At 42.5% G+C, this 13,224-nt stretch overlaps 1 protein-coding gene across 2 annotated transcripts in view; it reads left to right on the top strand.

Annotated features, from left to right (window-relative positions):
- mpped2a (metallophosphoesterase domain containing 2a) overlaps nucleotides 1-13,224 on the top strand; it is a 183,304-nt gene that overhangs the window by 45,831 nt on the left and 124,249 nt on the right. For both annotated transcript variants that reach the window (XM_048607239.1, XM_048607240.1), the window contains exon 4: nucleotides 10,345-10,570. In XM_048607239.1, coding sequence (XP_048463196.1) covers nucleotides 10,345-10,570 — 226 coding nt within the window. The remainder of the gene's footprint in view (nucleotides 1-10,344; nucleotides 10,571-13,224) is intronic.

Raw genomic sequence — 13,224 nt, 5'->3', positions numbered from 1 at the left:
CTAATGGGGTGCCTCAGGGATTGGTGCTGAGACCCAAGCTATTCACAATATATATTAATGAATTGGATGAGGGAACAAAATGTAACATCTCAAAGTTTGCAGATGATACCAAGTTGGCTGGGAGGGTGTACTGTGATGAGGATGCAGAGATCCTTCAGCATGATCTGGAGAGGTTAGGTGAATGGGCAAAACAACGGGCAGATGCTGTATAATTTGGATAAATGTGAGGTTATTCACTTTGGAAGCAAAAACAAGAAAGCAGATTACTACCTGAATGGCTGTAAATTGGGAGAGGGGTGTGTGCAATGGAACCTGGGTGTCCTTGTGCACCAGTTGCTGAAGGTAAGCATGCAGGTGCAGCAGGTGGTAAAGATGGCAAATGGTATGTTCGCCTTCAATGTGAGTGGTTTCGAGAATGGGAGCAGAGATGTGTTGTTGCAGTTATACAGGGCCTTGGTGACGCCACACCTAGAGTATTATGTTCAGTTCTGGTCTCATTTTCTGAGGAAGGATTCGCTTGCTCTCGAGGGAATGCAGCAAAGGTTTACCAGGCTGATTCCAGGGATGAGGAGAGGTTGACTAGGGTAGGATTGTTTTCACTGGAGTTCAGATAAATGAGGGGAGATCACATGGAGACTTGTAAAATTCTAACAGGACTTGACAGGGGTAGATGCAGGGAGGATGTTCCCGATGGTAGGTGTGTCCAGAACCAGGCGTCATAGTATGAGGATTCAGGGTAGACCATTTAGGATGGAGGTAAGGAGATATTTATTTACCCAAACAGTGCTGAGCCTGTGGAATTCATTACCACAGGAAGTAGTTGATGCCAAAACATTGAATGTATTCAAGAGGTGGATAGATATAGCACTTGGGGCAATGGGATCAAAGGTTATGGAGAGAAAGCAGGATTAGGCTATTGAGTTGGACGATTAGCCAAGATTGTGAAGAATGACAGAGCAGTCTCGAAGGGCCGAATGGCCTCCTCCTGCTCCTATCTTCTATGTTTCTATCATCTGTTAGGACTGTGGTGAATTTACCTTTGTATCTGGTGATAGTACAAAGGTTGGAACCCATGAAATTTCTAAATTGTTTCCTCTATTTGTAGAGTCCACAACAAGCAGGCATCACCTGCATATTTAAACCCAGCCATTCAGGATTACTGTCAGGATACACACTCTCATGCAAGCAGTTGTGGCATTCTGGACCTCTCTGCCAGTAGCTGAAGCTTGGGGTCAACTGAAAACATGACGACTGGAATAAGTAGATTTTTGTTAGTTAAAAACATTGAAATCATTAAAAGCTGTGGATGCTAGAAATCTGAAACAAGCGGACAATACTGGAGAAACCCAGTAGGTCTGGCAGCGTCCATGGAGAAAGAAACACAGTTAACACTTTGAGTTAAATTGGGCTGCTGAGTTTTTGCAGAATTTTCGGCATTTGTTTGTAGTATTAAAATCATGGCAGTAGATCGGATTAAATTACAGATCAACCATGAACAAACAGAATGGCAGAACAGATTTGAGGGACTGAATGGTCACTTCCTTTCCTTGTGTTAATTTTGGGGTAGTTATAGACATTGATGCTCACTGCCAAGTGCATCCGGGAAAACTAGAGTGAAATAAAGGATTGCAGTCTCTGTGCTCAAAGGATGCATCCCACGTACCTTTCCTAATCTTATTTGTGCTCCCTAGCATAGGACTGGACTCCTGTTGTCCTGAATGAACACTTGTGCTACTGGAGGCCCCTTCTGAAATCTAAGTGCTCTTGTCTGTAAGGGATGATGGTATCACTAGAAATGTTTTCATTGGCAGACGTTCAAACTTAATATTGTTTCAGTCTGTGGGTTGCATAATCTCAATGGAAGGGTTGCCCTTTGCTACCTTCTAAGTAATTAAACTGTTTCTTGGTAGCTGTGTTTTAGTGTACGAGCCAAGATTTTGAATGAAGGGCAGTCATATGAAAGTTTGATTTGAATTTTCAGAGATTAGATTTACTTAAAAAAAATAGACAAACTCTGGAATGACAGTGCAACACCTTACTTATGGAGACGAAGCATGAATGCTCCAGGGTGCTCTGCTCCGTTAAATCTGCAAGGCTGCTTTTCTGAATGTGTTATCCTGGCACTCAGCAGAGGCAGGTATCAGAAAATTGCTTCCCCACCCATTTGTGGGAGGGAGGCTGTGGGAAGAGTGCACTGTACTGAGACTTTCCAGTGGGTAGGGAGTGGCGAGTTCAGAACCCTAGCCTCCTTTAGACTGCAGCAGTCACTTCAACCTTCATGAAATCTGGCGCTTTCAAAGTTTGCTGAACCTACGTAAACCATTGGTTCGGCCACACCTAGGGCAATGCATCCATCTGATTACCAGAGTGGAGTTGAGAGGATACAGAGGAGATCAACCAGAATGGTTCCAAAGGTGATGGAATTTAGCTTTAACTTTAGATAGGAGAAACTGGGATTGCTCTTGTTGGAGCAAAGGAGTTGGAAGGGAGATCTGATGGAGGTGTTTATGTTTAGTTTTGGAAGGGAGATCTGATGGAGGGGTTTACGTTTAGTTTATGACAGGTTTAAAACATAACATAAGAAATAGGAGCAGATGTAGACCATCTGGCCTGTCAAGCCTGATTCGCCATTCAGTAAGATCCTGGCTGATCTTTTTGAGACTCAGATCCACTTACCATTTCTGAAGAAGGGTCTAGGCCTGAAACGTCAGCCTTCCTGCTCCTCTGATGCTGCTTGGCCTGCTGTGTTCATCCAGCTCTACACCTTGTTATCTCAGATTCTCCAGCATCTGCAGTTACGACTATCTCTGAAACAATTTTAACCCCACTGCGAAGCCTCTTCTAAGGATGCCTACCTTGAAGAAGTACCCTCCTCCCTCCGGAAAAACCTCAGTGGATCTCTCTCCCACTGCAACTCTCTCGTAATCTCTTCGGCCTTGAAACTGCTCGACCACGTCCTGAAGCAAACCAGGTACTACAGTCACAGTACCTTTCTTAGTACCTGCCTACAGAACCAGATCATCCCCAATGGACTACAGTCCACATTTAGGCCTTCCCAATTTGGCCCCAACCGCGACAATGTCTACATTCAGAACATTGAGATCCTTCAAAAATGTTTCTCCATGCGACTCCTGAAAAACATACTCGCAGCGATGCGCCGGCATCTCCTGGCACTACAATCAAGCCTACCCCAGCTCAGAGCCTCCCTCTCCCAGACCTGCAAAGGACCTCTCCTGTTTTTTATTCTTTGTAGGATCCACAACCTGAACTCACAATTCTACTCAGCTTTATTGAACACTAAAAACCGTAAGTACAGTAAACTTACTGGTGCCTGCCACCCAAAATGGGCTTCCTCCACCCCCCAAATCCCCAACCCTACCCAGGACTTTCTCCACAATGTGCCTGCCGCCATTGGCAATGTGGCCACTTTCGGAGAACCCATGGATGATGTCACATCCTCTGCCGCCGGGTACACCACTTTCAGGACAGCGAACGCCATCGACACCGCTGCTGATGCCACCGCCTCCATTTCCGAGGCCAACACCACAGACACTGAGGACACACCTGCTGACACCAGTGCTGCCGCTGCCTACCCCGCTCCGCCCAACGCCGACGCCGACGCAACTCTGCCCACTACCGACGCAACTCCGCCCACCACCGGCGCCGACGCAACTCCACCCACCGCCGACGCCAACGTCGCTCCGCCCATCGCCTCCACAGCCAGTAGCTCCAGAGGAGCATTTCTGAAGAAGGGTCTAGGCCTGAAACGTCAGCCTTCCTGCTCCTCTGATGCTGCTTGGCCTGCTGTGTTCATCCAGCTCTACACCTTGTTATCCCCACTTACCTGCCCGTTCACCATGACCCTAAATTCCTTTATTGTTCAAAAATCCATCTATTTTTGCCGTAAAAACATTCAACAAGGTAGCCTCAACTGCTTCACTGTGCAGGGAATTCCACAGATTCACAACCCTTTGGGTGAAGAAGTTCCTCTCAAATCAGTCCTAAATCTGCTGCCCTTTATTTTGAAGCTATGCCTCCTAGTTCTAGTTTCACCCGCCAGTGAAAACAACCTTCCTGCTTCTATCTTATATTCCCTTCTTAATTTTACATGTTTCTATAAGATTCCGCCCCCCACCCATTCCAATGAGTATAGTCCCAGTCTAGTCCTCCTAAGCCAACGCTCTCAACTCCGGAATCAACTTAGTGAAACTCCTGTGCACCCCCTCCAGTGCCAGTACACCCTTTCTCAAGTAAGGAGACCAAAACTATACTCAGTACACCAGGTGTGGCCTCACCAGCACTCTATACAGCTGCAACATAACCTCCCTGTTTTTAAACTCCATCCGAATAGCAATGAAGGACACAATTCCATTTGCCTTCGTAATTATCTGCTGCACCCACCAACCAACTTTTTGTGATTAATGCAGAAGGACACCTAGGTCCCTCTGCACAGCAGCGTGCTGCAATTTTAAATAATAGTCCATTTTGCTGTTATTCCTACCAAAATGGATGACGTCTCACTTACCAACATTGTACTCCATCTGCCAGACCCTTGCTCTCTCACTTAACCTAGCTAAGATGAACAAAGAGGAGCTGTTTCCCTTATTTATGGTAGAAAGACTCGGGGATGTAGATTTAAGGTGTTGGGCAAAGTGTGGCAGGAATGTGAGGAAGAACGCTTTTTACTTGGGGTATGGTAATACCTTGGAACTTGCCACTATGAGGGTGCTGGAGGCTGAGATGATTGACGATTGTGAGGAAATTGGATGGCAGTTTGAGCAAATTAAACTTGCAGGGCTACAAAATAGGGGAATAGGGTTGACAGGATTACTCCGCAGTATGGACTTGATGGGCCAAATGGCCCTCATTCTGTCCCATTATGTCGAATGGATGGCGATGTATTCGGAAATTCTTAACTGTCCACAGCTTGGATGACTTACATCATTGCCCAGAGGTTTGCAATGCTCCAAAATATTGGGTTTGCAGAGTCTATTGATCAATTACTGTCTATTGGGGTCGGGATGGATGAAGGAAATCGAAGGTCTCCAGATCACCTCGGGATTTGTCCTGCCTGCGCTTGGATACCAATTGGACTTAAAGTCCATGTTGAAGGGAGGGAAATCAGTGGTATTCAATTTTCATTGCCAGCTTTGGATACAGATTCTCCAAGTGACTATAGAAATATAGGAATGGGAGTAGGCCGTGTGGCCCCTCAAGCATGTTCTGCCATTCAACTAGATCACAGTTGATTTTCTACCTCTACACCATTTTCCAATGATATCCCCTTATCTTTAATATCTGGCAATCTATCAATCTTTGTCTCGAATACACTCAATCATATGAGGAGTAGGCTGATAGGAAGTGGTATGTTCCAGTGCTGCACTGTCAGTGATAATCTTTCAAGTAAGACAGTAAAGACCCCATGGCATAATTTCAGTGAAGAATAGGAGAGTTCTCCCTCGTGCCCTGCCTACTATATATTTCTCGACCAACATCATTTCAAACGCTGGGAATATTCAGCAGTCAGGCAGAGTCTGTGGTGAGAGTTACTATTTCTGCTTGTTGACCTCTCTCACTTGAACATGGATTATCTGGTCATTATCACCGTATTGTTTATTATGGGAGATTGCTATTTCATAAAACTGAACAGTGACTAGACTTCAAAAATAATTCATCAGCTGGAGAATGCCTCAAAATATTATGAGTTCATGAAACGCGCTCTATAAATGCTTTCTTAGTCACATATTCTTGATACAAACAAATTTTCTGATTTCTTTCTATCCTTCTTGTCTCTTGCCCATGTAAGATGGCATCTAAAAAAGTATTGGGCTTGGCAAAGTAGGTGGCACTTTCATTGGTAGTCTTGTGTTCTTACCTCCACTCTTGCTCCCTATCCACTCCCTGCACCCGCCACCCCTTCCCTAGCCCCCAACCACATCAAAACCCTGATTTTTCCCTTTGTTCTTCAAGGTCTATATGAAATCTGTGAAAACAATAAATCTGGAAACTCTTTGTATTTATAGTAGAGGAGGCTGAGGGAGGAGTTGTTTGAAGTAAATAGAATTATGAGGGACCTGGACAGCAAGGATAGGAAGAACCTACTTCCCAGCACAGAGAGGTCAATGACAAGGGGACATAGATTAAAACCAATTTAAGGATTAAAGTAGAGTTGAAGAAAAATGCCTTCCCTTAGAAAGTATTGGGGGTTTTGTGAAAGCACAAGACTTCATTGCATTTAAAAATACTTGTCTCCGCACTGAAACCTAAAGGGCTAAAAAGAAAGAGTTGCGAAGTAGAATTGAGTTGGATAGGCTCTTTCTATCTGAAACAGGCACAATGGGCTGAATGGTCTCCTGTGTCCAGAAATTTTGTGTTTCTATCGATGTTGTAGAAATTTGTCTTTCTGTTTATATGCACATGTGCAGAATTATATTTGGCTTGTTCTGGAAGTTGAACCACTTTTGTGATCCGTTCCCGGTGGAAGATTTTTATTGAGGACTCTGTGAACAATTGCATCCATGTTTGGAGAATACCTTCAACGTGCAGACTTAGGGACACCAAATGTTCTGGGGCTTGGTATTAGGCTCTGAGTCAGCGTTAACCCCTCCCACAGCACAACTTTCCCATTATCAACAAAGGAAAAGGTAAATTGTCGACTCTGGTCGGATATGTTCCTTGAGAGTTTATTACATGTCCTCCTTCCTTGCCCAATCGATCAATCTTTAGTCCCATTTCAGTGTTTTTGGTACTGTGTCCAGTTTTGTTCTCTTTACCTAAGGAAGGTCAGAAGTCACACGACACCAGGTTATAGTTCAACAGGTTTATTTGAAATCACAAGCTTTCAGAGCACTGCTGCTTCATAATGAAGAGAGGCACACAGGCACAGAATTTATAGGTAGAGAGATCAAAAGATCATACAATTGGTGTTAGTGGAGTGTAGACAGGCTGAATAATAAGTCTCTACAGGTGATCAAAAGTGTCAGACAGTGTGAGTAAAGTGTCAACAGCTAAATAGCAAGTGAAGGGATGACCTATAATCCGATTAATTGAGGCAGAGAGATAATTACAAAAAATTAACAATAAGATGGTGCTGGAGACAAACCAAATGCCTTTTGTCTCCAGCACCATCTTATTTTTAATTTTTTGTAATTGGTGAGTTTTGAATACCTGTCGCCTGAGCATTAGCCTTGATGCCTAGATTTCTTCTCAAGTGACATTATCACCAAGCGCTATCTGTCCAAATTGACTGCAGGGGGCATAGTGGAGTTGGGGTTCAAGGCCTTCCTGTTACTGCATCCCAATTAAACACTGTCAGTAATTGACCACCGACAGGCCTCAGTTAGCGGTTGATTGGGAAGGCAGTCCTTGGGTATGCTACTGTTGTGGTTGGACTATTGGGTGAGTAACTGAGAATCTTAGTCTAATGACGCTTACAATGTGTGTTCGTAATCCCATCATGGTCATTTTTCTCACTTCCAGAATTCTGAAAATTAACTTAATCATTAAACTAATTTGTAGGAGATGGATTTAGTAACATTAACAAACAGCAGCTATCTCTTGGGCACTGGTTTCCTAGAAACCAATCTTAAGAGAGGCTCATATTAGAGTCACCAGGTTCACTGACGTGAATCCAGGGGAGGAACAAAGAATCCAAGTTTGCTGTTTCTGCTCAAGTAAAGCTGCATTCAAGGTGCTATCACAGAATCAATAGCAAGAACAGTGAACTCTCTGCATTGAGTAAATTTACTACGCCAGTGAATTGTGTTTGACTAATCATTATTATAAATGTAAAGTGGTGACTGTTGTAAGGAATACTTTAACAATCACTTCACAGAACCATCTAGTGGCCAAAGCCTGTAGCATATTGTGACAGTTGACATGTGTTTTCACCTCAGCTGATGGAATACTGGAGAAGTAAGAACCCAGAGTAAAACCTTGCTTGATAGATCAATAAATTCAGTTTTTGCAATTGGTTACTGTGGTGGTTAGCCACTGAACAGATTCACATGAGGCTGCCAATGTTCTTTGACTATAAAACACAAGACTACAACACAAAGCAAAGAACTAATCAAAGGTCTAAATTAGAAAGATCTTAGCATTAATACCAAAACAAAGATTACACTTGTTTCCCAGCAATATCCTTTACAGACACTCAATTTGAGAGTTGTTGTTAATTCTTTAATTTCTTATTTAACCAACTTCTTGCTTGGATTCCTTTTCAGGGCTGATGGTCAAGAAAATTACTTTTAGTTCTCATTACCTTGAAACTTCTTGCCACTTCTAATAGATTAAAATTCTTCTCCATTCTAACAACTTGAAAATTTTACACACATTCTCACAGGATTCAAACTACAAGTGGCCCTTAGTCTATTTTCTCTATGTGTCAGCTGTGCAAACACTATCAATTAACACCACGGCTTTTCCAGATATGTACTTAAATCATGTGCATTTTTGGAAATGCTGTCTTTAGTTCAGTGTTCCAACTTACATTCTGATGTCTTTTTCCTTTATGGAACTAAAACTGCACATCTGTTTTACCTCTACTTAAATTCCCAATGGCTAGTAATATATTATCCACCTTTATCATACGTGGCAAAGTTGAATGGACCTGTCACAATTTTTAGTCACACGTTTTAGATAGCAGGAATTTGAATGCTGTATAAAGAGTTTTTGTCAGTCAAATAATCACTGATATTTTTCCTTATTTTCCCCTTTGCATAAAACAAAGCGATAGAATATTTGAAACAAGCCTTCTAAAAAAAGGACTATAATTATTTTTAAAGAGTCTTTTCATTACAATATAGTGCTATTGAAATTATAGGGCAGAAGTGACTACTTGTATTGGGAGATTGCCTCAATCCCTAATACTGACAATTTGTGCTTTCTTGATTTTATCGGTTTTCGTGCACATTTTTAACTTCATTGTGAATTATTTTAATTCTGGCATTAACGTACACTACTCAACTGTTCATATAAAAGCAATTTCCAGTGTGACCCTTACAATGATACAGCTCCTGCCTGATTTGATATAAGACCCAACATTAAGGCTAGAGGGCACATTTTTAAGGTGAGAGGAGAGAGATTTTAAAAAGACCATAAGAGGCAAATTTTGAACAGAGGGTGGTTCGCGTGTGGAATGAACTTCCTGAGGAAGTGGTGCATACAAGCGATATGGGCCAGTAGCAGGCAAGTGGGACTAGTTTAGTTTGGGATTATGTTCAGCATGAACTGGTTAGTCAGTGTTATAATGTAAGAAACATAACAGCCAATTTTGACACAGCTGTATCCCACAAGAATCAATGACTGTATGATTTCTTTTAGCAACATTAGCTGCAATAAAACATTAGTTTGAATACTAGGAAGAACTCCTCTTTTTGACCAAAATGGTGCCATGTATCCCCGATATCCACCGAGAGGGAAAATGCAGACACAGTCTCATCCAGAAAACATTCCCTCTGGCAATGCAGCATTCCCTCAGTACCACAGAGGACGTGCCTGTGTTGATGTTTTGCTCGAGTCTCTGGAGTAGGGCTTGAATCCAAAACCCTTCTGACTCAGAGCTGAGAGTGGAGCACACTGAACCACGACTAACTGCTGCCATTGAACCAGGTTGCATGGATGATGATGCCTTTTCACCAAATGTTAATTCTGTGCCCTCAAGCTGCCCATCTAAGTAACAGATCCTGCCACTCTTGAATGACATCAACCACACACCAATGGCCTCATCCGCAATTGGCATCCAATTACCATCATTGACACCCACCATCACATCAACATTACCTCATCACCCCCAATGACCTCACAATCCCAATTGCACCCAGTGACATCACACTCCAAATGATGTCACCATCCCAGTGACCTCACAAGCACCCAAAGACCTCACTGGCACCCAATGATACCACTACCCCCATGATGTCACCACTCTCCAATGACCTCAATGGCGCCTGATGACAGTATTCATGCCCCAAAAAACATCAGCATACTTAACAATGTCAGCAAGAAGTATTGTTCAAATGAAACCGAACCGACACAAAAGCAATCTTATGTACATCAGAATCCCTTACGACAGTTTGATCTTTCAAGAGCCCTAATAGTAAACTTCCTATTTAGTCATGAGTTTAAATTTAGTCCTGGAAGAAATTGTGGGAATGGAACACAGTCCCCATTTGTTGAATAATTAAGTGGAATTAATGGTGCCTGTTGTAACCTTTTGTTGTTATTGCGACAATTGTTCTGGCAGCCTGTACATTTTTAAAACATTTTCTCTTTTGCCCTTTACGTATTCCTTGAGCATGTTTAACAAGGGAGGAAGGTTGTAATTAAGTGCTTCATTTGCAATTACAGGAAGCCTTCCCTATGAATATAAAATAGTCATCGCTGGAAACCATGAACTGACGTTTGATAAGGACTTCGTTGCTGAGCTGGTGAAGCAGGACTACTACCGCTTCCCATCTGTCTCCAAGTTGAAACCTGAGGACTTTGATAATGTCCAGTCACTCCTGACCAATTGTATTTACGTGCAAGACTCGGAGGTAACGGTGAAAGGATTTCAAATATACGGCACACCGTGGTAAGTTTTAACTTCCTTTTCAGCTGGTTTCTTATATCTTCCGTTAACAGACAGGTTTTATTCTACATTACGGCTTCATTAATTGCGTACCAAACCTGTATATGTTAGAATTATAAAATGGTTGCAGTGCAGTAGGCCATCTGCCCTTTGCATCTGTGCTCACACTCTGCAAGAGCAACTAAACCAGTTTGCCACCTTCGTCCTTGTCTTGTAGCTCAGCAAATTTTCAGGTACTGATCCAATTCCATTTTGAAAGCTCCAGCTCCTTACAAGCAGTGCATTCCAGATCCTAACCATTCACATCCTAACAGACACTAGGAAAGACCTATTTAGCCAAAGGCATTGTGCAGGATGTTTGGAAAGTCTATCAACTGTTGTATTTTCCAACAAAGTTCTCTGGTTCCATGAGGTTTGTTTCATCAACACATTCCCACTGGACCATCAAGTAGATTATTTCTGGGGAAGAGAGCTGTCCAAACTCTGGTGCTGTTCTGACGTGAAGCACACCCGAAAGAGACAAATCCATTATTCAGCGTTTGGACTGCGTTATATTTTTGGTTCAAATGTCATCCAAAGTCCAGAGCAAAACACAAGTTGCTGGAATTGCTCAGTTTATCACAGACAATTTTTTTAAAAAAGCAGTCAGTCTGTCTATAAAGAAAGAAAGATTTGCATTTATAGCACCTCAGAATTTCCCAGAGTGTTTCACAACTACTTTTGAAAGCCTAGTCTGTGTTATGTGGAGAAATGGAGCAGGCAACTTGAACATAGTAAGATCCCACAAGCTATAATGTGAAAATGATCAGATCCTTGAATAGCGATGCTGCTTGAGGGATAAATAGTTATTGGCTTGTGCAGGTGAACTCCACTGCACCCTTATTTTCATTCATGGGGTGTGGACAGGGCCAGCATTTATTCCTCATGCCCAATTGCATTTGGTAAGCTGGTGTTGAGCTACCTTTTTCTTGAAGACAGCTGTGCGGCTACTGAAATAAAGTCCCATCACTCTTGGACTCGAATCATACACATCCATGGAAAAATTACAGCACGGAAAGAGGCCATTCAGCCCATTGTATCAGCTGAATAAATGACCCATCCATTCTAATCCTGTTTATAAGTTACTGGTCCATAACCTTGCAGGCTCCTGCCCTTCAGGTACAGATACAGATTCCCTTTAAATGAGTTGAGGGTTTCCATCTCAACCATCAAACTCAGCGATGACTTCCCAAGATGCCCTCCTTTGGATGAAAAAGTTCATCATCATGTCCCTTTGAATCCTTCTACCCATCACTTTAAGTCTGTGCCCCATGGTATTTGACCACTCCACCAGGGGCAACAAGTCTTCCCTTTCCACTCTATGCAAGCCCCTCATTACTTTCACACCTCAATGAAGTCACCCCTCAGTTTCCACTGTTATAAGGAAACTAACCTAGACTATCCGATGTTTCCTCAGATCTGAAATTTTTGCAGTGGCACCTTTTTTGTAAATCTCCTCCATTTTCCCTCTTAAGCCATTCTGACCTTCCTGTAACCTGGCGACCAGAACTGTCGACAAAGTTCTAGCTATGGCCTAACTGGTGTCTTGTATAGCATTATCATCCAATGTTTACATCTTGATTCTGTGTTTAATATCTTGTCCAATGAAGGAAAGCCTCCCATATGCTACCGTTGCCATCTTGTCTATCTGTCCTACCACCTTCAGGGACCTGTGGACATGCACCTCATTTCATTCCCGCTCTCAATACCCTCCCATTTGTTGTGAATGTATGCACAGGCCTGGACTGGACAAAGATGACAGATTTTATTTCCTAAAAGACTCTAGAGAACAAGCTGGATTTTCACAGCAATGTGGTAATTTATGGTCACCAATCCTGATACTAGTTTCATATTTCAGATTTATTTAGTTAAATTTTAGTTGCTTAGCTGGCGTTTAAATTCCTGTTTCCTGATCATTAATCCTGGTGTCTGGATTACTAGTGCAGTGTGTCTGCGCTGTTTCTATGACGCCTTTACATCTGCCTGAGGAGGCAGAAGAACATCAGTTTGATGTCTCTTCTGAAAGATGGCACCTCTGACAATGCAGTGCCCTCTCTGTACTGTATTGGAAACATGGGCCTAAATTAAGAGCTGACATCTCTGGAATGCGTAACAGTGCACCCTACTGATACTCAAGTGAAAATGCAGCATGTGGTGATTACATGGATGGTGTCAAGCATCTACCACTGGAGTTGAAATGATTGAGTGTTTCGTTTGGCACCCACCAGCTTTTTTGTAGGAGTCCTTGAATGCACCAGTGTCTATTATTGTGGAATGTATCATCTCTATGGAGCGGGGGAGGATGAACTAATACGGTCAGCCCAGTGTATGTTCACTTCATTTTGCCTGAGGCAGGAAGCAGGTTGGATAGTGTAGACCAGTCCTGTAGCCGATAAGAATTGTTCGATGAAAAGTGTCTCCTTTTGTGGAGATGAAGCAAAGAGAGAGTGAGAAAATAGAAAAAAAATTATAGATCTGTGCAGTGATGCAATACAGGATGTACTGATGCTTGGAACGCATATTCTAACAATAAAAGATTGCATTCATATACTAAGTAAAAACCGAAAGAATTGCAAATGCTGTAAATCAGGAACAAAAACAAATTTGCTGGAAAAGGT

The sequence above is a fragment of the Rhincodon typus genome, chromosome 17, assembly GCF_021869965.1.
Source record: "Rhincodon typus isolate 14 chromosome 17, sRhiTyp1.1, whole genome shotgun sequence".
Lineage (NCBI taxonomy): Eukaryota > Metazoa > Chordata > Chondrichthyes > Orectolobiformes > Rhincodontidae > Rhincodon > Rhincodon typus.
Note: the sequence above shows the minus strand (reverse complement) of the source record. Positions and strands in the feature narration are given on the sequence as shown.